Source organism: Typopeltis vanoorti, chromosome 13 (genome assembly GCF_054136105.1).
Source record: "Typopeltis vanoorti isolate ZY-2024b chromosome 13, IOZ_Tvanoo_1.0, whole genome shotgun sequence".
NCBI classification, from domain to species: domain Eukaryota; kingdom Metazoa; phylum Arthropoda; class Arachnida; order Uropygi; family Thelyphonidae; genus Typopeltis; species Typopeltis vanoorti.
The window spans coordinates 116,557,718-116,585,388 of NC_143561.1; the positions used below are offsets into that span (position 1 = coordinate 116,557,718).

The 27,671-nt window shown below is 34.0% G+C and overlaps 1 protein-coding gene across 3 annotated transcripts in view; it reads right to left on the reverse strand.

The window, feature by feature from the left end:
• Positions 1 to 27,671, reverse strand: part of PolA1 (DNA polymerase alpha catalytic subunit) — a 561,406-nt gene that overhangs the window by 23,044 nt on the left and 510,691 nt on the right. For all 3 annotated transcript variants that reach the window (XM_090402430.1, XM_090402431.1, XM_090402428.1), the window contains one exon: positions 13,377 to 13,508. In XM_090402430.1, coding sequence (XP_090258556.1) covers positions 13,377 to 13,508 — 132 coding nt within the window. The remainder of the gene's footprint in view (positions 1 to 13,376; positions 13,509 to 27,671) is intronic.

Here is a 27,671-nt window from a genome sequence, read left to right on the forward strand (position 1 = left end):
ATCTGAGGCAAGATTTCTACTTGGAGAACTATAAAGTTTAGTTTAAGAATAAATACCTACACAGATGTTTCTTCTTTTTGCTGAAGCATCTTCATTATGTTTATTTAAATAGCAACATAAAAAATAGTATACAATATATTAATATGAAACAGAAATCATTTCTGATGGTACATGTCATATAGTATAAGTAGCTTCTGGAAGGATGATTATACTATTCAAGTTAAAATGCAAAATTTGCTGATAATAACAGGATAAATTTACCCCCCCAACACCACATGCTAAGACCAGTTCTTGGGAATAAATACTTTCAAGATATATTGATATACGATGAATGAATTTCAACACCAAAGCTAGACTTTTAATGGACTCCAGAATTCCCCCCCCCCACACTCTAAAACATGCAGTGTTTTAAGCTCTGCATATATTAAGGTTAAACTAAAATCCTTTGTCATCTGAGCAATTCAGGTATAGGCTTTTTATGTCCTGTTCCTGCTCTGAATATGAAGCTGGTCTTTCCATCTTAGTCTTGAACGTCCGCAGTCTCTTCTTCCTAAAGGACCACAGGAATCCTATATTTATATGCTAGTTTACGAATCCTATTGTTATTCATCCTTTCTATTTTTCGTGATGTAGCCAATTTTGCTGATATTCTTTCATTTCTTGTATGATGTTCTTTGTATCTAATCATTCTCTTATTTCTGTGTTTTTCTTATTATCTAATCTAATGAGTACCAGGAGAGATCTTAGAAACTTCATCTGTGCTGCTTCCAATCTTTGTCTGTTTCTTTGTTTTAGAATCCAGGTTTCACTTCCAAATTTGAGAGATGGTTTAGAGGTCATATTATGTAATCTTAATTGAGTTTCTTTAGTCATTTGTTTTCCAAAATTTCTTTTAATTATGCCATTCATTCTATCGTAAATTTGTAATCTTACTTCCAAGTGTGAATCAGTATTGTATCGCGAGATTATATTTCCTAAGTATTTGAATTCTGTAACTTGTTCTATTATTTTATTGTTAAGCATAATTTTGACATTTTGAATGGTGTTCCACACATTGCCATAGCTTTTGTTTTAGATTTCATTTTATATTTTTTTTGCTATTTCATTTAGAAGGTTAGCTGCAATTTGGAGTTTTATCTTCTGAGTTTGAAATTAGTACTTGATCATCTGCATAAAGTATTGTATTTAGCTGTCTATTATTTGTTAGTTTAATTCCATCTTGGACAGTTGTTTTCCATTCTTTTAGGATTTTGTTTATATAAATGTTAAATAGGATCGGGGATAAGCCGCAACCTTGTCTTACTATTTTATTTATAGTTATAGGTTCTGATAATGTTTCATTTTAAATTTTATGCAATTTTTGTTTCTCTGTATAGACTTTTTATTGCTTTAATTAATTTAGGAGGTATTTTATCATCTTATAATATTTTCCAGAGTAGATTTCTGTTCACGTTATCATATGCCTTTTCATAGTCAATAAATAGAAGTGGGCAGGTTAAATTCTTTTCTTTTTTCTATGATCTGTTGCATTGTGAAAGAGGCACCTGCGCATCCTCTCCCTCTTCTAAAAACCACACTGTTCTTCTTAATTAGCCTGCTCTTTAAGATGTTTGCATATAGTTTAGATGCTGTTATTAAGAGAGTAATGCCTCTGTAATTTCCACATTTGTCCTTGGGACCTTTTTTTGTGAATATTTATTACTACTCCAGTTTCCCATTCTTTTGGGATCTTTTGATATTTCCAGATATTATTGAAGAGTTTAAATAGGTTTTCTTTTAAGCTATTGTCTGCATATTTAAAGAGCTCAACTCTTTATTTATAAATATTCTATCCAGGTCCAGGCTTTTTCTATTTCTTGAGTTTTTTAATTCTTCCATTACTATTTCTTCTGTACTTTCCTGTATATTGGTATCTTCAATTTTGTGAGTTTTGTCATTGTTTTGTATTTCTTGTTTTTCATTCCACAATATTTTATAGTGTTCTATCCAATCCTCTTTGAAAATTAGATTACTTCTTAATTGGTCATTTTCTTTGTCATCTTTTAATTTAATACTTAATCTTATTTCTCTTTAAACAATAAGTAAATTTTGAATATGAACATTTTCATTTTAACTATAATGTATGTGCAATATTTATGCTTTAATATACACGTATTAGTATGAATGTACGACAATTCAAATTGTGAAGATATCTGAAGCTAAAGTAGGGAATCAGACTGTGAATTACTCTTTCAACTTTATACAGTGATATACCACTGAATTATTACATTCTATATGCTTTTTCATTGACTGGTGTAAAACCACTGCTTACTGGAGTGGTTTGAATCTCATGGCTGGTCTAGAGATTCAAGATTATCTAAGCTCCAGCCTACCCAAAGGTGAGTATATTTGCCTAACAAAAGGTGAATGTATGGATGCTTGGTGGTGCTTGTGTTCTTTTAAGTAGTGCAAGCTAAGGCAAGTCTGATGCTGAGGATTGTATGCTCATAAGCTCTCTGGTCAAAATTTTGAAACATTTGCAATTTCTACATTCATTTAGCTTTGTTAGATCTTTAATATCCTCTATTTCTAAATAAAACTGATTGCATCGCACCTCGAAACATCCAGTCAAAGCTGCAATAAGAACAGAGCGTGTCAAAGCGCTGATTTAAAACAGAAGTCATATTTCTCAGGAACTTAAAGAAATTTTGAGTAGTTATTGAGAATCTGTATTAGAAAAAATATCATTCCAGTCCACATGCTTGAAATTAACATAAAATTAACAAATAAGAGCGTAATAGAGCTAATTACAAGAATATAAGCTAGCAAAATAAATAATTATTAACTACAGAATAAAGGAAGTGAAAAGTTTTATTTAGCATAAAATTTTCACTCTAATATCCAGAGCATCTTCAGGATAACTTTCAAATTAAACAAGCAGTAGAGAAAACTGGAAGACTCAAATTGAAACAAGGTAAATTATTAATGAAAAAAAAAAAATTAAAGAAAAAAAATCATATAAACTACATAACATATGAAGAAGAATTATTTCCTATAGAAGAGATAACCTTAGATCATCACTTCTGTTCAAACTTGGATGGCGACGCAAATTTTCACAACTTTCTGGAGCCCTGGATTTGATTCCTGTCAGTGACATGAGGAACCTTTATCCGGTCTCATACAGAGGTTGAGGTTTTTTTTCCTCCCAGTAACTCTGGTTTTTCATCCCTCAAAACAGGCAAACCGGTCCCATGAACACACAATGCTGACGTCATAAAATATACTACGGCAAGGAAGATAATGGGAAACCACCTTGCTCATAATCATCTCCCTAGTATGGTAGCATATAGCTACCCCCACCAGCCGTATGGCTGAGGGAATAGGATGGATGCAACAGAGTTGTCATCTTTCATTATTCCTTCACACAAGATTAAATGAAAGATGAAAAGAGAAGGTATGAGAGTTCCAACCTGTTGTACTGATTACTGTGAATGTAATTTTTATGTTCATCAAGGTAGATTTAACAGACTATTAGTCTCAGGTGTTTTTATAGAAACATATTTTATAGAGCAGTAGACAGAAACTGCTGCTGATAATGAGATGTAAAGATTGCATTTGCAAAGAAGCCATGCTATTAGTTCAGAAGTTCCTTTAAAGTAGGGTATGGAAATCCTTTTTACATCATACTGTGGTATGGCAATGGGATGATATTCATTGATTATTTTTTGGATGGTGGTTCATTATATTCATTAATCATCAAAGCAATTCTTAATTTAATTCTTCTAAGAGCAGGGAATCCAAAGAACAAATTGTGTGAGCCCTGTGAACAAGATTTTTGATAATATCTGTCTTCTGTGATGTACCTGCCAATGAAGGATGATTTTCTGTAAATGGAAGATTGTTTTTGTTGGACTCATGTTCAATAGTGAATTTGATGCAGGTGCATGTGGTGCTTTTGTCCAAAAATTGAAACAATTCTGCTTCAGAATAAGACAATACCAAGAAGTCATTCATGAAATGAAGCCAGATATAAGGCTGAGAAAAAATGGTGCTGAAAATTTAGTTTTCCAGATATTCCATATAGTAATTCGTCAAAGCTGGTGAAATAGGACTGCCCATGCTTGTATAATTTACAGGCAATATTGACTTTTCCATTTACAAGAAACCTTCCTTCACTGGCAGGTACATCCACCCAGCATCATATCATCAGCCATCACAAAAGATAGGTATTATCAAGAGTCTTTTTCACAGTACATAATTTGTTCTCAGGATTCTCTTCTATTAGAATTTTTCCATACCCTACCTTAAAAGGACTTCTCAAATAGCATGAATTCTCTGCAAAACAATCTATATATTACTTTCAAACAAACTAGCATGGAGGTTATCTTCTTTCCTACCATCTGCCACCTATATCCTACCTCGTGTTTATCAAGAACCCTGTTCCTGCTGACTCTGCTACTTTGGACAAAAGGGCCATTCTGTGGAGATCACCATCCAAGAACACCAAGGTGACATAATATTTTTAGAATCAGAGGGTTTTGCCTTTGCTTTTAATGCCATAGACACAAGACAAAGAGTTCATCAGAATCAAACCAAGATTTTGCACTACAGTAGATTAAAATTTTAATGTCTATCCCTTGAAACTTGCAAAACCCTACATCTTCACTCGAATTTTAATTGATTGAACTGCATGCCTATTCTCAAATTTTTGGAAAGCAGTCGCCATTAACTGTTCATAATAATTTTTCTTTTAAAAATATTAATGTTGAATTACAGCACTGTGCTTTGTTCCTTGGAAATATAATAGTGCCTTCTCCTATTCACTCAGCTGCGACCAAGACACAAGGAATTATACTCACACTATATGACTTATTCTTGTGTTTCATCATTTGAATGTTGTAACCAGTCTTTTGTATTCTCCCTGAATAATGCTCATGTTACAGTGAGTGAAATAAATTCTGTTTTCTCTTACACATGTTAACTGTTTTATAATATATTACTAAAGATTGCTAGTCTGTCCAAAGAGAGCCAAGTTGTAGGCAGAAATAAGATTGCTAGCTGGATGTGTGGGTGTGCAGTACTTCATTTATTTTACAGGGACTGCAGTCACTGATTACTGAAGCAAGACACTAGAATAAATTTCCATGGCTCTCTATGTGTTACAGTGGATGAGGTGTGATGGTTATGCATGTACCTTCTCGCATGTGTAGATTTTCTATAAACAGAAAAGGATAATGAAGCATTTGGTGGTTGTGTAACTAGTGAGTTTAGGAAGGGAAGACAGTTGTTTGTTATATTTTTGGATGTTGGCAATTTAAATGTACTGAAAATATCCATTGTGTCTATGCCATGAGACCAGATCTATGTCTGGTCTATATCTATATGCAAATCCATACAGATGATGAATAAGAGTGGAGATAGCATGCCCTATTGTCTTATACCTGATTTTACAAACAATCTTCCTTTATTTCCTTCAATTCTAACTTACAACTTAAATATAGACTATGTATAATTTTCCATTTACCCCATATAACTGTAGTGTTTTGATGAGCTATTCTTTGGACACCATGTCATATGCCATTTCTAGATTTATAAAACTGAAGTACAGATCCTTGTTATATTTTCTTAATTTCTCAGCTATATGTTGTAAAGAGACATGACAACCTCTATTTGGGTTCAACCTAACTTGTTCTTCTAATTTCTCTTCTCCAATTTTTCTTAGCTTATCAAGTACAGGTAACCCTCGTATAACACAGTCTACAAATTGTAATAACCCTTTATCTTTTTATATATTTTTCCCCTCATGACTTAAAAATCATATTTTATCTTTGTTAAATTTGCTTCTGCCCATATTGTGCATGTAGTTATAAGCAACAAATTAATATTAGGGGAAATACCCCTTTAGCACGCATGTGCATCAATTGCTTACCGTATAAAGTGTTATTGTTGATAATTGTCTTCGTTTTTTGTCAGGAAAGCGAAAATCACAAATGTTAAAAATCATAAGTGTGTTAATCTAAGCTGAGCACTTTATTTTCTGATGAGTTACATACAATATGTGCTTTCTTATGTAAAAATTTTATTTTTATAGTGATGGCCACCGAGAGGGCTTTTGCAATATGGTTGAAAACGAAATTAGTGAATTAATTGTTGGGGAAATAGATTTAAATGAGGAGAAACCGGTACCATTAATAGATGATGTCAAACCAAAAAGGTGGGGAAAGTTCTGCCGAAGATTCTGATTGTGATGAATCCGTTAAATAATTCAGTTTAAAGAAATTAGCAGAAGGATTGGACTTGGCAAGAAAGTTAGGAAGTTATTTTACAGATAATGATCCCTCAATGGAGCGCTCCGGAAAATTCACACGACAATTGGTTATTTGTTTAGCTCCATATTATGAATTTAATAAAAAATTGCAGCATAGTGATAAGCAAGGTCTTAATACTGACTTCATCATCATTATCATGTACCCTCAAGGGGTGTACAGGATATGACAGTACTACATGAAAAAATTACATCGTTACTAACTTCCTATCTACAATTTTCCTCCAAATCAGTCTGTTACTTGTCAAGACTCCAACATTATCAGATCTTATATTTCTATCGTCTAAGGCACTTTGTAACGTATCAATCCACCTATATCTTGGTCTTCCTCTGGGTCGTTTTCCTGCCAACCTGGCAGAGAACACTTGTTTTGCTAATTTTTCCTCTCACATTCTATTTAAGTGACCATACCAACTGAGATTAGCTCTGCTAATGCATTCCTGGATGCTGACAATGTCAAGTTCTTTCCTAATATCCTCATTTTTAATATGATATTGCCATTGATGCCATCTGTTCACGGTTATAATCTTTCTCAGGACTCTCATATCTGTGGTCTCTAGTCTTTGGTCAAGTGTTTTACTTCTGACCCAGCTCTCAGATCCATAAGTTAAAACTGGTTTGAACACTGTCTGGTATACAGCTAATTTAGTGTTCCGACTAATTTCTCTCTTATTCCATATGAATTTATTCAATTGACTTCCCACCATACCAGCTTTGCTGATTCTGTTGTCTATTTCTACATTTAATTTACCATCTTCAGTAAAAATCGTGCCTAAGTAGCTGAAATGTTTTATTTGCTCCACAGGTTCTCCATTCACAACACAGTTGACATTTTCAATGATTCTGCCTATTTTCACTGTCTTTGTCTTTTTAGTGCTGACCTTCATACCATATCTATTACAACAGCTATTCAATTTAGTCAGAGAATCTTGCAGACTTGTAGCGGATTTATTTAGAAGTATAACATCATCCGCATAAAGCAAAGAGCTGACATTAACATCTCCAATTTTGATATCAGGTTTAATACCTTCATAATGTGATCCATATAGATAATGAATAACAGAGGGGATAATGTACATCCTTGTCTCACACCAGATTTAACATTAAATCATCTTCCTGTACTTCCTTCAATTCTAACTGCTGACTTACAACTCAAATAAAGACTAAGTATTCCTTGATATAATGCCCCATTGACACCATATAACTGCAGCGTATTGAATAGCTTCTCTCTTGGCACCTTGTCATATGCCTTTTCCAAATCGACAAAACTTAAATACAGATTTTTGTTATATTCCCATGCTTTCTCGACTATTTGTCATAAAGTGAAGATCAGATCCTGACAGCCTCTATTTGGCCTGAATCCAGCTTGTTCTTCACCAAGCTTTTCTTCCACAATTCTTCTCAACCGTTTCTCAAATATACTTGCATAGATCTTGCCAGGAACATTCAGTAGGGAAATACATCTGTAATTCTCACATTCAGTTTTATTTCCCTTTTTATATGAGAGCTCTACTCCAATCATCGGGAATTCGTCCCTCTGTCCAGGCTTTCTGAACTATGCAGTGCAGCCACTGCATAGTTCAGTTGTAAGACTTTTATACTTCATAGTTCAATTGTAAGACTTTTATACCACCATACTTCAGCATTTCTGGTCGAATATCATCTACTCCTGCTGCCTTTCCACATTTCAAGCCTTTGATGGCTTTTTCTACTTCAAGTATGGATATGTATTCCTGACTGCATGCTTGGTCAGTGTATTTTTATCACTGTGCTGTCATCACTGCTTGTTTCATTTAGCAGTTTTTCAAAGTAATTACTCCATACTTCAAGGATATCTTTTTCTCCTGTTTTCATGTCACCTTTATCATCTCTAACTCCTTTTACAGCACTCTTTCCTCCATTCCTAAGTTTCTTCAACAACCTCCAGAATATTTTGCCACCTTCTTGATATTTATTTTCTATATTCTTGCCAAAGTCCTCCCATGACTTTGGTTTAGCTAGTTTTACACACTGTTTAGCTTTCTTACATTTGTCTCTGTATTCTGTAAGAGTAAAAGCTGACTTATTTGCCAGGAACTTTTGATATGCTTTCTTCTTTTCCTTCACTGCCTCTTTAACTTCCTGTGTCCACCAGGGAGTTCTGATTTTTTTATCCTTGCACACAACCTCACCACATGCCTCTCTGGCAGAATCAATCAATGTTTTCTTCAGAGTTTGCCAATGAAACTCCAAGGTTTGATTCTTGTTCTCAAACTCTTTCATTTTCTTTTCAATAATCTTTCTGTATTTTAGTCTACAGTTCACATCTGAGAGCTGCTCAACTTTTATTCGCTTTAAAACTTTCTTACATGTTATTCTTTTCAATATGAAATTCAATTTTATCCTGCTCAAGACTAAATAGTGATCACTTCCAATTTCAAATCCTCTGTACAATCTGGTGTCCTGCACCAGGGAGAAAACATCACTATCAACAATAACATAGTCAATGAGACTTTTCTTATTCCTTGCTTCTTCTCTCCATGTGAATTTGTGCACATTTTTATGTTGGAACATGGTGTTAGTAATAACCAGTCCATGTGCTGAGCAGAAATCCAACAGATATTTGCCATTATTATTAGCTTTGCTCTTTTCTCCAAATTTTCCCAAAATATTTTTGTATGTCTTACAATCATTTCCTACTCTGCTATTTAGATCCCCAACAAGGACCAACTTTTCCTTTTTTCATTGTGTTAGTTGCTTTTTTTAAAGCATCAAAAAATTCCTCCACTTCTACCTTCGTAGAACCTTCTGTGGGACCATAGGCACAAATAAGTGTCATTGTCCAGTTCCCCATTCTCATATTTGCCCACATTACTCTACTAGAGACTGACTGCCATTCAAGAAGATTAGCTTCATATTTTGTGTTGAATACTATGGCTACATCTTATTTTCCTTGATTGTCATTGCCTGAATATAACATTTTGTATTTATTGCTCAGAAAGATCTCACCAGTTTTTGCCTTTTTTTTATTTCAGTCACCCCTATTATGTTGATCTGGTACTTATCTAATTCCTCAGCTAGCTCCATTTCTTTGCCATTCAGGCTTCTTACATTGATAGTACCGATCTTTAACTCTGGTGATGTTGAGTTGGGGTTTGTTTTCAGATTTGTTCCAGTAGCTGACTTTTCGCTGTTCGCCCTGGTTCCCTGGCAAAAACAACGGGGGCCTTGTTTAACCGGGCGACGCCCCAGCTGGCATGAAATTTTGTCATGTTGTACCATCATTTTTTTATTTTGGTTTAACCAATAAAAATACAATTTGGTCGGCTAAATCCCAAATTGCCAGCCCATCCTCGTTAGTTCAGTATCAAAGTAGATACCCAACAGGGTGCACCACGAGAAGGTGAGGATTGGACATTAGGTCAGAAGCCCTGGTCGGTTCTCTGCATTCCTTTAAAGGCTATGTGGAGGTCTCCTCTCAGTTATACAGCTTTGACCCTTAAGCACCCCAATACTGACTTCTTAATAACTAAACCAGCCAAAGTATGCAATGAGAATTATACAAACGATGTCCAAGAGATTTCAAGCGATGACTATGTCCGGCCACTCGTAAATAAAGAACATCTACGAAATGTTCCTTTTGAAGACAGTGATGACGATTAAAATGCATTATGTGCAATGAAGTTTACATACAATTTGTATTTTTATAAGTTTACACTATGTATTTTGTTTCATAGTTTATGTTTTCTTAACTTATATCAGGTCCAACCTAGGTAATCCAACGACCACATTAAAAAAAAAAAATTTACCCAAGGGATTTATCCAGAATAATAAATATAGTGCATATATTAAATTACTTCAAGAGTCCTACTGTTATTGAGGTTTAGCAAGCGCTTCGAAAATTTCATAAGAAAGAAAAGTAATGGCGCTCATAAAAGTTTTTATTGAAACAACAAACAAGAAATAATAATTGTTTATTTCATTTTAGCGAGAGCACTGCGGTAGTTTGGCTTCATTTACTAAAGTACCAATATCAATTTCGATGCTTGTAGTTGCCAATTGTAGTAAATTTGCAAAAGAATTTTCTGTCAATTAACATCTGTACTTTGATTTAATGAATTTCATCGTAGAAAGAGTGCTTTTGCAAAGATATGTGCTCCCGAGCATTGAGCACATCTTTGGTTGTTTGATGATAAGTTGTAATAAAATTTATTACGTAGAAGTAGATTACTAAAGATCACATGGAAATAAATCACAATTTGGAGAGTGGCAGCGACACAACCTTGATAGCTGAACAAACGAACAACACTAATTGCTCGTGAAAACCAAAACCCACAGGCAGGCTGTGTTTTGGACAGCTCTGACTTATATGAATTACCTGAATTAAATAAAAATATTTTTTGTTGGATATGTCGTTGTTTATATAATTAAAAAAAAAAATTTCTGAACATAACCCTACTTTTTCTGAGTGATCTGAGTCTCGCATAATGTGATTTATATAACGCAGCATTTCTGTGGAACCTAACATCCGCATTATATGAGTATTATTCCCCTTTTTACAGATGGGAACTACTCCAATCATCTGAATTTGGTCCTCTGACCAGGCTTTCTGAATTATGCAGCGTAATCACTGCAAAACTTTCAAACCACCATATTTCAGCATTTCTGATTGAATATCATCAACTTCAGGTAGTTTTCTACAATTAAGGCTTTTGATAGCTTTTTCTACCTCAAGTAGTGATATATATACTCCTGTTTGTATTCTTCTTGAATATTTTCCACTTGTGTTGTCCCTGCTTGTTTGGTTTAAAAGTCTTTCAAAGTAATTACTCCAGCTGTCTAGAATATCTTCAGTTTTCATGTCACCATAAGCTCATCTGATTTCATTTACAATATTCTTTCCTCCATTTCTAAGCTTTTTCAATAGCCTCCAGAATATTTTGCCACCTTCCTGATATTTATTTCTACATTTGTACCAAATTCTTCCCATGTTTTTGCATCTGCAATCTTAGCTACTTTTAAACATAGCTTAGCTCTTACATTTTCTCTGTATTCTTTTAGGTCATCTACTGACTTATTTTCTAAAAACTCGACGTAGCTTAAAATTATCAAAGAGCTTTACATAGATTTTTTACATAGGTCAAGTCCCATGAGAACTGTAAATAACCTTGTTTGTTTCTATGTATAATTTGCAAAATATTAATGTAGTTAACCCTGTGGGAAGTGAATGTATTTACTGTTTTAACGGCAAAAACAAAGGCAATGCTTTCCCAGGGGAACTTTGTATATGTATATAGTTATGTGTAAAAGCGCAGGAAAAGGTGTTTACTAGTTTTGTATATAAGAGTTGCTTACTGTGCTAACATCTTTAAAGATAGTATCTAAGAGTGCCGCTAGGTTTAGAGAACTTTCTGTGGCCTGAAAGTATTAAAGAGGTCCGCTAGTTTTAGAGCCAAGTTTCGGAGGAGAACAAAGAGTGGGTTAAACTGAAAAGAAGATAAAAGAGTCATGCCGAATTCTTTGGGGTTTACTACCCTTAGTGCAAGGTCGCAAAATAAAAAGGGACTGAGCCAAGCATAAAGGGCTTCTCGGTTCCAGTCGCCAGAGAGAGAGCTTCCAGATGTTGCCAAGGAAAGGCTTCCAGACATCAGAGAGAGGGATCCCAGTTGAGAGTTGGCAGCAGTTTCCGTTTCTTGGAGATGGCAGTTCAAGCTATTGGAGACAGCAGTCGTCCAGGCATTTTCGGTGAGCCCAAGCAGAGGAAATAAGGCGATGTAAATTACCTGAAGCAACTTCGCTCGGAAGATTTTCTCTTTCGCCGTGAGAGAACAACCTTTTGCTGGTCGCAGTCCACAGCCTATTATTTTCCCGACGAGATATTACTGAAGCTAGACATTCCTGAGGAAGCTCAAGATCTGAGATGAAAGAAATGCCATAAGACTCTTATATAGGTTATAGTAGGGCAAAGTAAACTTCTAGTTTACTTTGCAAGTAAACTAGAAGTTTAATAAGTTGAATTTGTAAACAGAGAGTAAATAAGATTGTGAGTTAAAGAAGTTAATTAGTGTTAAAGTAAATAGGTTATAATTTATGTTAAAGATTTTATAAATGGATATAGAGAAAGCAATCTCCCTATTGTTTAATACATGTATAATTTGTAAATAAATGTGTTTTAATTATTTGTTAAAAGAGTGCTGCCTGATCTTTTATTTTACAACTGCACTGTTCTTAAATAAATCGGACTTGTGAGCGGGATTGTTATGAACCATGACTGTTAAAGGAAATATTGATAAAAGAAACTTCGCTTGTGAGAGAGAGGGAAATCTACCGGAATTTTTATTTAGTCTTACGCCAATTAAATGATATATTGGTGATGCAGTCTGACAAATTTCCAGTATTCATAGGCATTCGACTAGTAAATACGGAAGGTGGATCATCATAGCATGCAGTGGAGTAAATGAGAAAGGATAAGAGAGAAAAAGCGCATTAGAGTAAAGCTATAAAGAATTAGGAATAGAATAAAGACAGAAGAGAGTAAAAAGATAAAGATAGTACATATATAGGCAGAAAAAAATAATATATGTTTACAATGGCACAGACAGCAGAAGAAGATATTACACTTTCTTCTTTTCTAGAAAAGAAGAAAGCACATCATGTATTCACCACGGTGTTCTTATGCAGAAAACTTCCTAGGTGAATCAATCAATGTTTTAATCAGAATTTGCTAGTGAGACTCCGAGGTTTGGTTCCTCTTTTTGAATTGTTTAATTTTTTTCTTGAATGATATTTGTACTGCTGAGTTTACAGCTTACCTGGAAAAGATGCTCAACTTTAATTTGTTTTCAAAATTTCATGTATATTTTTCTTTTCAATGAAATATTCATTTTTATTCTACTTAAAACTAAGTGATTACTTCCAATTTCAAATGCTCTGTATACTCTTGTATTCTAAACCAACAAGAAGATACTATTGTCCATATATTTGACAAATATTAAATATTTACAAACATAAGCTGTATTCTATACAAACAGGATATCTAGAATCGAAATATATTATATTATAAATACCTAAAACAAAAAAAGGACAAACCCACCTGATAATACTTGTTAATGTAATTTCTAACTGACTTATGAATTTGATTACAAAAGGCTGGAATATAATCACTGAATCTCAAATTGCAAGAAGAGTTTGGACACGACATAAGCCTGTCTTCTAAACTGGCACCCTACAAATATATACTATTTTAAAATTCAAAAGATAAAAACGAGAAAATCTTTTTTTTTTTAAAAAAAGCTACTTTATATTACAGTATCTAATAATTTAAGTTAAAAGAAATTTACTGTTTTTAACTGACACTGTAAAAGGGGAGGGATGTAAAAACTTTTATTATATAAAATACCGTCAGAACAAGTTTGTTCTTGTGAAAGTGACTGTGTAACATTTGCAGAAGAATAAAACTTACAATGAATTAACATGCCACTTTGAGTTTATTTATGATAATGAAGATGAATATCACCCAAGATCACTGTACAAAAATAAAAATATTGGTTGGTTTTTATCTGTCATGCAGGTGGGAAAAGCACTTCTGTAAGGGAAAAACTTATTCTCTACTACATCAATCCTTTCATAAACGGTTATAAACCTTTAGGACATCAGTAAGAGGATTTACCACTCTGGATAAAGAGTGGTAAATCCTCTTACTCCTCTAGTTTCTGGAGCATCTGAAGGAACTACTCATAGGCTAAACAGGTTGGAGACCACCGAAAATGCATAGCAACAGAGGAAAGAATTCTACATAGAAAGTCTAACCAATTAAAATTAGAGAAAAATGTAACCGATAATTTAACACAATATACTCATACAGTGGGTGTTTGCTTAACATGATACAGCTTGCTGCAACATTTGCATTAGAGTGATTTACTAAGGAAGAGAAATATGTTTTCTCTGTTCCTCAGTAAATCACTTGTTTCAACTAAGGAGACAACCCACTCCCAAATTGAAACATCGATAATTTTATACCACCTATTAGAAACAAGAATGTACATGAGAGTAAAGCACTGAACCTACATGATGTCCATAAATATTACACAAAACTGTGTGTTCAATGTATTATTTTTTGTGTCATATTAGTGTTGGTAATCATGTATGCTATAAGTTTACTATTTCTTCCTTTTAACTTTTTGTCCTCTCATTTTTCTTTATTATAATCTTGCTATTTCCATGACGGTTATTGGTTCTATATGTTCCACATTTTCAATCTTATACTATTTTCATTCTCATTCTAAGTACTAAATAAAATAAATCCTTGAAGTAACTAAATATGAAAGTTTTAAAGATGGGGTGATCACCTTTCTCATCAAGAATTTTCAGGTATGTTTTTTGGTCAATATTCTCATGAAAATAAATTTTAAGCTTTATAGGTTGATTATGGGAAAAGCACCTGCTCCACTAAGCTTGGTTCCTTTGAATTAATGTTAAAACATTTAAGCTACATGAAAGTAATTTTCAATAATTATTGAGCCTCCATAACGAATGTTTTGAATAAAATTTATGGAAGCATACTTGCTTTGGAAAAGAACAAGCTGGGAATATCATAATCAGATTTTCTCAACTATTAGTTGAGAAACATTGGGAACATAATGAGAATCTGTAATGAAGCCTTGAAGACTGGAAAAGGCATAAAGAGAAAAGCTGTTTAAAACCATGCAATTATAGACCTTAAATGGGACATTATATAGAACAATATATAGCCTTGGCTTATAACTGAGAAGGTTTGATGAAAAATCAGGAATAATCAAGGATGCACCTCCATTTCATTTATTATCCACATGGACCACATTATGAAGAAAATGTGGCATTATGCAATTAATCTCAGTTCTTTACTTTATAGATGATGTTATATTCCTAAATAAATCCAGTAGAAACTCTTCAGGATTCTTTAACTAAATCGAAAACGAGGGCTGTTCGATAAGTCCGTGCATAGTCTAAGAGATGGTGCCACCAGTACGTATCAAGGTTATTTTTAGTTGCTGGCAACTATTGGAGGATCACACACTAAGTTTCAGTCAGATAGATCTATTATTCTGTGTTTGGAGTTCATTTGAATCGATCAAATACCATGATCTGTGAAAAATGGATGAGAAAGAATTTCGTGTAGTGATTAAACATTACTTTTTTGAAAAGCAAAACGGCTTAGGAAACCAAAGCTAAGCTTGATAAACATTATGGTGAGTTTGCACCTTCGATTAGAATGGTTTATAAGTGGTTTAGTAATTTTCAAAGTGGCCATATGAGCACAAGTGACGATGAATGTTCTGGATGCCCTGTTGAGGTCACTACTCGAGAAATTATTGAAAAAATCCATGATATGATGATGGATGATAGAAGAGTGAAGGTGTGTGAAATTGCTAAGGCTGTGGGCATCTCAAATGACCATGAACATAATATTTTACATGAATATTTACATATGAGAAAACTATCTGCAGGATGGATGCCACGTTGGCTCACACTGAATCAAAAGCATCAATGTGTGAACTGTTGCAAGGACAGCTTGAAACTGTTTCAACGGAATCCAGAGGAATTTTTGCATCGTTTCCTAACAGTGGACTAAACATGGATTCATCACTATCAGCCTGAGAGCAAGGAACAGTCAAAACAATGGGTTGCAAGAGGAATCTGCACTGAAGAAAGCAAAAACTGTTCATTTAGCAGAAAAGGTTATGGCCACCGTCTATATAGACTTCTTGGAAAAGGGCGATACAATTACCGGAGTGTATTATGCATCTTTGCTGGATCATTTAACTAATGAAATAAAGGAAAAACAACCACACTTGGTGAAAAAGAAGATTCTTTTTCACCATGACAACGTACCTGCTCACTCTTCTGCAATTGTGACTGCAAAATTGTTCGATTTACGCTATGAAGTCCTTTTGCATACCCCCTACTCTCCAGATTTGGCTACCTCGGACTACTACCTGTTTCCAAACATGAAAAAAATGGCTGGCAGGAAAGAGATTTTCATCAAAAGATGAGGTGATTGCCGAAACAACTGCCTATTTTGAAGAGTTGGACAAATAATACTATATGGATGGGATCAAAAAAACCCATGCATCATTGGACTAAGTGTATAGACCTCAAAGGAGACTATGTTGAAAAATAAAAAATGTTTGTCCCAAACAAATTATGTTTTCTTCATTTTTGCACGGACTTATTGAACAACCCTCATAAAAGCTGGTAAAAATAAGTAGCACCAATCAACTGAATTCTCAATAGAGAACTGATAGAACTAGTAAAATACTTTACCTATTAAGGTAAAATTTTAGACTAATTTAAATTTGGAAATAGATAATAGAATAATAAGCTTGTATGGTTTTGATCGTGTTGAATAAATTTATTCAAAAAATATCTACTTTACCTCTCTATTGACAGACAAAGCACTCTCAACTAACTCGGACAACCCCTTTTAGCATGAGCACGAGTGGAATGCTCATGCTAACTACACATTTACTCGATTTCCATGAATGATCTTGTTCTGCTCCTCTAGACAAGTGATGAAATATTTCCTGTGAATCAATCACATAAAATGCTTCAAGTAACTTAAATGTTTCTATCATATCCACTCTTTTTTTTACCTATCAACTAACTTATTCAACCTACAGTCTATCCTCATAGAGAGCATTCCACAGACCACTTACCATCTAAGTCACTTGCCTCTGGATCCTCTACACTATTTTTTCATCCCCAAGTAATCCATGCGACCAGACCTCAGCACAGTAATCCAGATGTACCAAGTACTTTAAAGAGGAATGATAACTTCCTTATCTCAGCTTGTTAGTGTGTTATTCAATATTTAAGTAATCCTATGCACTATCGTAGCAACCTTAGCAATATGTCCCCCAAACAATCCCAAATCCCCCTAACTTCATCAACTTCCCAGAGTATAGTTCTATCAATGTGGTACATAGCTCATAATCTTTTATTCCTAAATGCATAACAACTATTTTGCACATTCAACTGACACCAGTGGGGCACCCAGGATTTAATCTTGAAGGGGGGGGGGGGGGGGCGAGTTGAACGAATAAAAATATTTTTATCTGCTCAACTAAAATTTGTTAAATTTCATTCATTCAATAAAATCCATTAGGCGATTATAAAAATTTATTTAAAAAATAAAATCCAGTTTTCTTTTCTTTTTACAAAGCTCTTAATATTTCAGCCGTGGTTACATTAATCTCTGTGTATATACAGCAAAGCCTGTCAAGTTCAATCGCGATTGTGTCATGGTAGATCTTAAATAGGTTTTTAAAAGGCGTAAGTTAGAAAACGACCTTTCACTGACGCATGATGTTACCGGAAGCATTTCAAATATTTTTAATAAGTTATAGATATTAGGATATATCATTTTGTCACACTTTGAAACTGCATCAACGGCATTTTTGCATGGAGCTATTGCAAACAGTTTTTCAATTTCTTATACCACAACTTGAATTCGGCGTTCAAAATTGCTGGATTTGTATAAGGCAAATCACAGGCATAAAATTCACACAACTGACGAAAATCTTCCATTGCACTTGCTGTTGGAACATCTTTTCCATTTGGCAGAAGAGAAAAAAAAATCAAAATGTTGCGGTGCCAAGTGAAACGTTCCTGAAATTGAGTCGATATTTGGTCAATAAATGGAATGAAAATAGTTCTCCTGAAATACTCTTCTACAGAATCGACTGGAACATTGGACCTTAATGTCTGTTTTGAAGTCCTTGGCTTTTTAATGTCAATATTAAAATTATTGGCTTTTATACATGCTTCATCGTAAATATCTTTAAATGAAGAATCTGGTGTTTCACAAATGATATTTAATTGAGCCACAACATCATCAACAAAATTCAGGGCAATTAAGAGGTCACTGTCAGAATTTTGCATTATTTTAGACAATGGTAAGGTGTATGCAAATATTTTTTGCAAGCTAAATAAAGATATTATAAAACCAAATTCACACAATGAATTATTCAAACGTTTTGCGTCAGAGGACAAGTCTCTGTCTTCCCAAGAAATGATTGTTTCAAGACTATGAATCACTGCATCATATAATTCCACCATGGTCATGGTGTTCCAGCCACCTAGTCGGGCAAATTTTGGCGTAGTTTGTCTTAGTATAGTACACCCACCGTTTGTAGATCTCTGCTTGGCGTTTTGCTAAGAATAGTCAATTCATGCTGAAGGGGAGAAAGAAATGAAGGATGTATGAATTGGTCGCCAACATGTGAAATCACGTGCTTTCTTGTCTGTCGCTGTACTAGTAGCAGCTTGATTTTTGTTGTCGCTTTTTTTTTTGCATTATTTTTTTTTATTATTAATTTGTATGATGGATCCAGTACAGTCAATAAGTTCAGTTGTTAAACGTTTCAGTGGCTCTTGCAAAAGAATATTGAATAATGTGCTGACATTCTGCGAAAAAGAATCGTTAAAAGGCAGTCTCCTTCTTCCCCTTTCTCAAGTCATAAAACGTGCAAGTGCAATTGCAAGCGTATCGGGTCAACTGTTAAAAGAATTAATATGGAATCAAAAGGTGAAGGTAAGCCAAAATTTAAATCTAAAAAAAAGCGCCAGAGAAAGAAAACCATTGAAACCTTAGCTTTGAATGATTTTGATGTAGACTTATAAGAAGAACTATTCATGAATTTTATGTGGTCGAGAAAAGAGTGCCAACTGCTCCGAAACTGATTCCTGTGCTTAAAGAAAAAATTAATTTTCCTTGGAAAAGAGAAACTTTAAGGAAAAGATTTCATGAAATCGGATTTTGTTTTAATGCTATTGAGAATGTTTGGGCAAAAGTGAAAAGTTTTCGCCATCGCAACGTAACTGGGGATATTGACATGTCGAAACTTTTTAAGCGTTCAGAACAGGTGATTGAAAGTATTACAGTTCAAAACTGGGGAAAATATTGCTCTCATGTCATCTCACTGGAAAGTATGTATTGGGATAGAGACGGAATTATAGAAGAATTATGCAAACCATTGGTGATCAGTTTAAGTGAAAGCGATGGCGATTCGGACACCGATTTAGATGACTATGAAGATTAAAAGGACTTGATAATGGTATTTTTTTCCAACCTTTTTTTTTGCATGGGTTTGTTAAAAGAATCACAACAAGTCAAATAATTAATCGGTTTAGGACATTAAAGTGTCTCAGTTCTCTCAACTGTAAGTTTAGAATATCTAAGTTCACTTGAAAAAAATTTCTGTATAATTATTTTTATTTTATCTTAAAAATATAATTCATTAAATTTTTGTTTTATGCTATACCTTTTTTTTTAAAATTTCGTTAATACTCTACGTACATTTTTCCAACTGTTATACAAGCAAAATAGTTACCACTTTAAAAACTACAATGTTCGTAAAAGAAAAGCTAAATTTTTTGACCTGTAATAATAAACAAACTCATCCCAGAAGACGGATTGATTACCCTGGAATGGATTCTCCTTTTTTGGGACATGTTGGGACAGAAGTATCGAAGGGTCTCTAATCTGTGGGCAAACTATATCTGGTGTATATTTATAATGTTGTCAACAAGGACGCCCTGTTTCTTAGAGGTATTGAAGAAATTCTGTACCTTTTCAATTATGCCAATGCAATTTCTTATTTCAGTCACAGATACAGCATTTCCAATTGCCAAATTCAAACTATGTGATGCACAATGAACATATAAAGCTTGTGGATATATATAGCTGCTATGTGAGATTGGACACCATTAAACTTTCTGCTCATTGATGTGGTGCCATCGTAACTTTGCCCACGTAAATATGACAAATCGATGCCATAATTATTTACGCTTTCTAATATTTTGTCAGATACGTTTTTTCTTGTAGCGCTTGTTACAGGAACAAATTGTAGAAATTGTTCACAAACTTTGTCATTTTCTTTGTCTATATACCTGGCACACAAGGAAAGATGTTCAGTGGTAGAAATGTCACAAGTTTCATTGGCAAGAATTGAAAAACATTTCGGCAAATTAATTTTTTCGACCAAACGGCTCAAAATGATTTCATCGCATGCATTTATGATTTGATTTTGTATGTTCCAGCTAATGTGGGTGGCGTTTTTGGCAGAATGTTTAAAACGTTCAGCCAAGTTTTCATCACCCGCATCGATTCTTTTTCTTAACAAAGCTCAAAAATTGCCTTCCTTGGCGATTGGCTCCTGTTCAAACGAAAATTCTCCATAATCATGATGTCCTCCCAAGGGTATATTTTGCTGACCACATAAAATCACTGTTTTTATAATCGGTTCTAATCGTTTCTGATTAACTGCAGCTTGTGATGCATTATCTACATCAAATTGTCGATTGATTGGAATACATTTCATAAGTCATAACAGCCGTTATATGATATTTTGTTTTTTGATGATTATTAAATTTCTAAATGGCTTTCTTCCAATTATTATAATCTTGTGTAACTAACTGCCCAGGTACTTCAGATTTAGATTCTCCAACATTAGCAGGTGCACAAAACACAATTTTTACAGTATGCACTATTTTCAACTGGAGAGTACACAAGCCATGTAAATTTTTCAAACCATATGCATTGAAAACTTCAGTTGTGAACTGCAGCAGAGGTTAAAGGAAAATCAAAATTTGTTCTGGTTTCCACAACTTTTTCACAATATCTAAATTATCGTCAGAATTAAATGTTTGTTCTTTCAACAATGCAATGTCGTGAGAATTATTAATAACTAAGGAAGTACTTTCTTCTGGATAATTCGATAGTTTTGTCTGACCTACGACTGGGGAAACCGAATCCAAATCGGTATTGACAATATTAATAGAGCCAACATTGCTACTAACATTTGAATCATCCATTTTTGAAATAGTTCAATAAAATACTCTGCATACGTTTTTCAGACATAATTTGATGCACAAAATCTAAAAAATAAAATAAAATCTTTTACAATTTAACTTTAAAATGTTACTGAAGAATTTGCGTACGGTAAAGGTTACTCTTCAGAGATGGAAAGCTAAGTTTCAAGTTCAAGACATGCTTTTCAATGAACTCAATGCAAAATAGCACAGAATACGAGTGTGTCGTACATGACCTATGACTGAGCATCTGCAATGATTCACCAATACATGATACCCGTGATCCTCTCTGGCCCAGCTCGGACAGCATTTCTCACCCTTTCTAAGCCCAAGGACCAGTAAAATGCCTAAAACAATTCTATGGACCACTAAGTTATGTAATTTTTTTAAAGCCGTATGTGGGGATTACCAACATTTGGGAAAAACTGCCATTTATAACACATAATAAATCTAAAAGCATGTTTTGAATATATATGGAAACATAATTAACTTGGAAGTAAACGATTAAAAGTGTATCATCATTGAACAAGGTAATACAGTAGTATCTTGCTAATCTGAACTAATAAAAACAGTGTTCGTTCGGATTAGCGAATTTCCCCCCAAGAGACAACAATAAGTAGCTATTAAGACAAAAATAATCAGATTCTAATGGTACATCAATTTAATTCTGTAAATAAATGAAGTAACTGATAGAAAAAAAAGCTACCATACAGTAATCTAAAACTTGGAAAATAATACAGCACACAAATTTATTTTGGTAAAAAATTAAATTTGTATGTACATGTATTGTTGAGGATTCTGATTTAATAAAATTGCATAGTTCAGTACGTAACTTAATTATACACACAAAAAAAGTTTAACAAAATAACACAAAAATGTTTTTTATTTCTTTATAAAAAAGTCACTGATTTTCTTTTGCTTCTTGGAAGCTAAACTTTTTTCGAATGCCTCTTCTCAGAGCTGCATTAGCAATAAAATTTTGGGGAATGGCGTATCATTCTGCTTAGCCCATTCTATACACATATTAAAACTGTCAACTTCCTCTTCATGTTTTACCCTTTTTTTTTCCCCGAGTTCTTTATCGTCAGCTAATTCATTCTGTAGCGTCATATTTATAATTTCAGCATCTGATTTGATTTCGAATTCACTTTTGGTTCTACCTATAATACATTCCTTAACATCTGTTCGTGAAATTTCATCATCAGGATTTATATTTGTAACCAAATTATGCACGTTTTGAATTTTTTCTTTTTGTGTATATTTGTGATTCTGCCGACAATGCAGTACGTACTGTACAGTATAAAAAAGCAAACGTGAACACACAATAAATCAAAATAGGCCTCCAGTATAACTGTACAATCGACAGTACGAAAAAAATACTGTAATGTTCAAATAATAAAATAAATAATAATTATTAAATAAAAATAATAGTACACGAAATAATACGTAATAAATAAAACTTTTTTTTTCCACACCGCAGTTCGGATTACTGGAGGGTTCGGATTAGCGAGATACCACTTTAATAATTATGTTACTATTTACTTTTAATGAGATGGATGAGCTTCTCGGCTTTGCAGAGTTGCTGGGTATCTGGCTCAATATATCAATCAATGATCAACTTCAGTCGAAGATCGGCACACACACTAAGACGAATTCTTGTGTAGAGGCTTAAGTGCTGTGAGGACATCATGTTGGAGGCTTAATGGATTTTTTACAACACTCAAAAAGAATTAAAATAGAATTTAATACTTCCTATATTTCGTCCTAGTCACTAGGACATCTACGGGGATTACAAAAACAATTAATGTAACATATGCACAAATAACAAACAATACTAAGCCCAACCACGTGGGTGACACTAAAGTCCTATCTAGGTAGATAGGACTTTACCAGAGTTCCCACCTTACATTCCAGGCCACCTACTACTGCCCTTAGAGGGCGCTCTACCTAGATAGGACTTTAGTGTCACCCACGTGGTTGGGCTTAGTATTGTTTGTTATTTGTGCATATGTTACATTAATTGTTTTTGTAATCCCCGTAGATGTCCTAGTGACTAGGACGAAATATAGGAAGTATTAAATTCTATTTTAATTCTTTTTGAGTGTTGTAAAAAAATCCATTAAGCCTCCAACATGAATAAGACGAATTCTGTATTTTGTTTTTATTTGAAGGAGCGATGAAAATCCTTTCTCGCAAAGATAGGTTGTAGAAAACTGCATGACAATTTTCAATACTTCTTTCTTCAGATAATTCGGGAAATTCACTTCTCACTAAAGGCGAGATCCAGAATCAAGCCAAACCACGATCACAGAATTGCATTTTAAGCCCACTGTCACTTGAAAGCTCAATTAGCTGTTCTTTTTTCAATAATGAAAGGTCGTTCTCGTGACTGCAAGCCTGAAATGGATCGTGAACCCACAGAAATTTCTTATAAAAGTTATTCGGAAAATGTTTTTCCAAATTCTGTTTCAGAGTTTTTGGGGTGGACACAAACCCTTTCTCAGTGGTTAAATTCTAAACTAATAAGTGTCAGGGCCCTATACAAAATAACCAATTGTATTGACCTTTAAATACTATCCGGGGAAGCTCCAAACCTCCCTGTCCCTTTCATCGTAATGATGAAAGGGACGGGAAGGAATGTGATCCACTGGTCGAGTGTCCAGCAAGTCAGCAAATCTTTCCTTTCGTTCAGTGTATTAATATTATCACATTGCAACTCATGGGAATTCTGTTTCTGTGGATTCGTTACAGACCTCTTTCTCTTCAGAAACTACACACAAGCTGTCATTACAAACTCGTTTTGTATTATCACTGTCATCCGAGCTATTTTTCCGTTTAAAGAAGGTACCAATGTATTTATCCATAATTGAAATACTGTACTTACTTGAGTACAACTCGCATCCCTGATTTTACTTTTCGAAAAAAGAAATTAAGGAGTTTTGCATATAACTCGCAAATGAAAAAAACTAAAACACGTTCAGAGCCGGACGATAGTAACTTGCTCCTGTGGTAAACAACATGACCTCCCAATAGCCACTATATTGCAGAGGCAAGAAAAACAAGTACTTTTATTATGTCAGTGAATAAGGTACCAGCAGTCTGTGTAATATATTTCTCAACAGTGCAATTACAGACAACTGGGATAAAAACGACGCTAATTAATGAATCGCATGTCCCCCTCATACAGAAACTATGCTGTATAGATTCAAGCAAAACCATGTTGCACCGGCAAACACAGTAACTAACTATAAACTATTGTTATTAATTAGATGTATGCGAGTTCGTTCACCGCAAAGCAGCAATAATATTCAACCGAACGTGCTAAAATTTGTAAACGTGTTAAAACTAAGAATATATATATAGTGAATGTTGTAATGGCAGTTTCACATATTATTGGAATTCGGTTGAATTCCAATTGTCAGCTTGTTTTTATCTTTCCGTCGTGCGATTTCCAAAATATATATAAATACTGGGGTTAACTCACAACGCACTTTGTCCAAGTATTACTTAGCACTTCTGAAGATATACTGAGCCTTGTTTGAAGGGGGGGGACCTTCAACAATAAAAATCAATAAACAACAAACAATTGGTTGAAATGTGGTCATGTGGATAACAGATGTTCACTTCAAAATCTGACAAAACAGATTTGAAGTGAACATTTCAAATCTGTTTTGAAATGTTCACTTCAAAACATGGGAAGGTGAAAGCAATAAAACCATATTGTTGTTCACTTCACCCATCTTTAATTACTCGTCATTCTGCTGCTATTTTTTTTAACCATTTTATTTCAATAATTTTTACGTATTCAATTTTAATTTGTTTGTTTGGATAATTAATATACATTTTTATTTGGTTAATTTAAGTCTGCTTGTGGGCCACCTCTCCCATCATCGTGGACCACAGGTTGAGAAACACTGCTATAGGGTACTCTCACCTTATGTGACCTCTAATTCGTAAGTAGTATAGAAATTGAAGACATGACACAACATAAATAAAAAAAATGAATTTAATTAGGAAAAGTATTTTGGAAAATTTTCTAGTGTTTTTTTTTAACTTTTTCTTTCTTTCTTTTTTTTTTTTTTTTTTGGGGGGGGGGGGGGGGGGGGCTTTCCTCCCTGAGTGCGCCACTGACTGACATCCACTGTCATTTACCTGTACTGTCAAGTCTACTTAAATCATCCGATAAGCTTTCTACATTGCCTTAACTATTATCTTATCCAATTTTGCATCATTAGCAAACAACTAATTACTTTCCTTCAAATTATTTCCTATATCACTTATGTATAAATTAAACGGTAGGGTCCAAGCATGGAGCCTTGCAGCACATTGCTAATCACCCCCCCCCCCCCCCCCTGCCAATTCTGCTTTTCCATGTGCCACTTTTTGGTATCTATCCTTCAGCTTCCCTTGTATCCAAAATCACTAGTTTCATATCGATACCCATTTGTTCCAATTTGTGCAACAGAATTTCAGGTGGTACCTTGTCGAATGCCTTTGCAATATCTAGCAGTATCATGGTGTAGCCATTCCTTTTATTCAAGTCAGCTGTCACTATTATTATAGAATTCTGGTAAATTACTAAGACAATTCCTTCACAAAGCCATCCCCCAAAGAGTATCATATTCTTATCCATCCATTCCTGAATTTTGAACCTGACCAACTTTTTCAATACTTTTACCATCACCACTCTCGAGATACTGAACAGTCTATAATTTGCTACTGCAACTCCTTTATGCAAAGGAATTATTTTGCCCTACTTCTGATACTTTGGATAGCATGGTATTTATGGGGGGGGGGGCATGGTCAAGATTTTCAAGTTTCTTATAATGGAGTTTGTTGTAGTGAAAGTCAATTGTATATGACAGACTTTAGGCTTTTGTGTGTGTTGTGCTAAAATATGCTTAGGTTATAACATACTTCATTCAAGAGGATTTTCTTCAAACTACTAATAGCTGAAATAATTTCATCAAAGGAATCACAGAATTTATGGCAAAACATTACTAGAATTCAAAAACATTTGTTAACTGTAGTCCCAACTGATCTTAGAAACATTCATTACAAACTCAGCTAGAATTAAAACAAATTGGGTACACAATTTGTGTAATGTGTACATTATGTAAAACTCAGTTCTTATAATTATTTTCTATATTATCAATCTGTTATCTTTAATTTCTATGTAGTTATACATTTTAACATGATGAGATATTCAATGACATATGGGATTATGCTTAGGGTAACTGACGAGACCAGCGATCTTGGAGTTATGGTGGATAGGAGGTTGATGTTCAAGTCATATAGCAAAAATTGCAAATACAACTCAGAGGATAATTCTGATTTTGAAATGAACACCAATGTGTAAGAATATAGAAGTCATTCTGCCACTCTACATGGCATTGATACAACTGCACCTGGACTATTGTGTGCAGATTTGGTCTCCTGGGTTCTGAGGGAATAAAGCTGTGGAAAGGCTACAAAGATATTGGGGTTATGAAATGTGAATTTTTGAGGATAGATTGAGAGTATGTGGAGACTGCAGATATTATTAGATAAGATAATTTCAGTTAAACTTGACAAGAAATTATATTTTTGTTTAATCTTTTATCCAAGTGTATGTAAACAAAATTTGTACATGAAGTATCGTCATGACTTCACATTAATCGCTTTAGTATTTTGTAATGCAAAACACATCATTTCAGACATGTATAATCCTATGCATTATGGGAAGGGCCAATACCCAAACCATTTTCGACCTTTATTGAGGTCCCATCAGTGGAAACTAGACCCAGAAGAAATACAAAGGGTCCGAGTCAAGCTCCAATTATTCAGGCAATAATGATCACAGAAATAAAGAAGTAGCTATGGTATTCAACACTAAATAGGATAATCTTGAATGGTAGGCAGATTTATGTGAACAAACATCAGAATGAGGAACTGGACCATGAGATTTTTTGCACCTATACTGTACTGTACTAAGTAAAAAGCAAAGGAAGTTTTTGAGGCACTGATGAATGCAAATAACACAACGAAAAAGGAAAAGTTAGTCCTGTTGCAGGTCTGAACTGCAATAGAGCAGAAAATGATTAGCAGATATACAGAAATGTTTTGGGAAAATTTGGAGAAAAGAGCAAAGCTAATAATAATGTTGGATTTCTGTTCAGTACATGGATTAGTTATTACAACACCATGTTAGAACATAAAGATGTGCCCAAGAAGTCTCACTGAACTTTGTCATTGTTTGATAACAATATCTTCACAGTAGAAATTGTTAATTCTTGACCACAAAGATTAATGAAAATTAACTATTATTTAGATATTGGTCAAGTGTAGGTGAATAACTAATTTAATTACCAACTAGTTTCGCCAGTTTCTCCAGGGTACAATCAGGAAAGCAAAGAAACAAAAATTACAAGCTATACGTTAACTGACAATTCTATTTCAATGAAACTAGTTAGTAATTAAATTAGTTATTCACCTACACTTGACCAATATCTAAATAATAGTTAATTTTCATTAATACCTTTACACTGTTATTAGGATT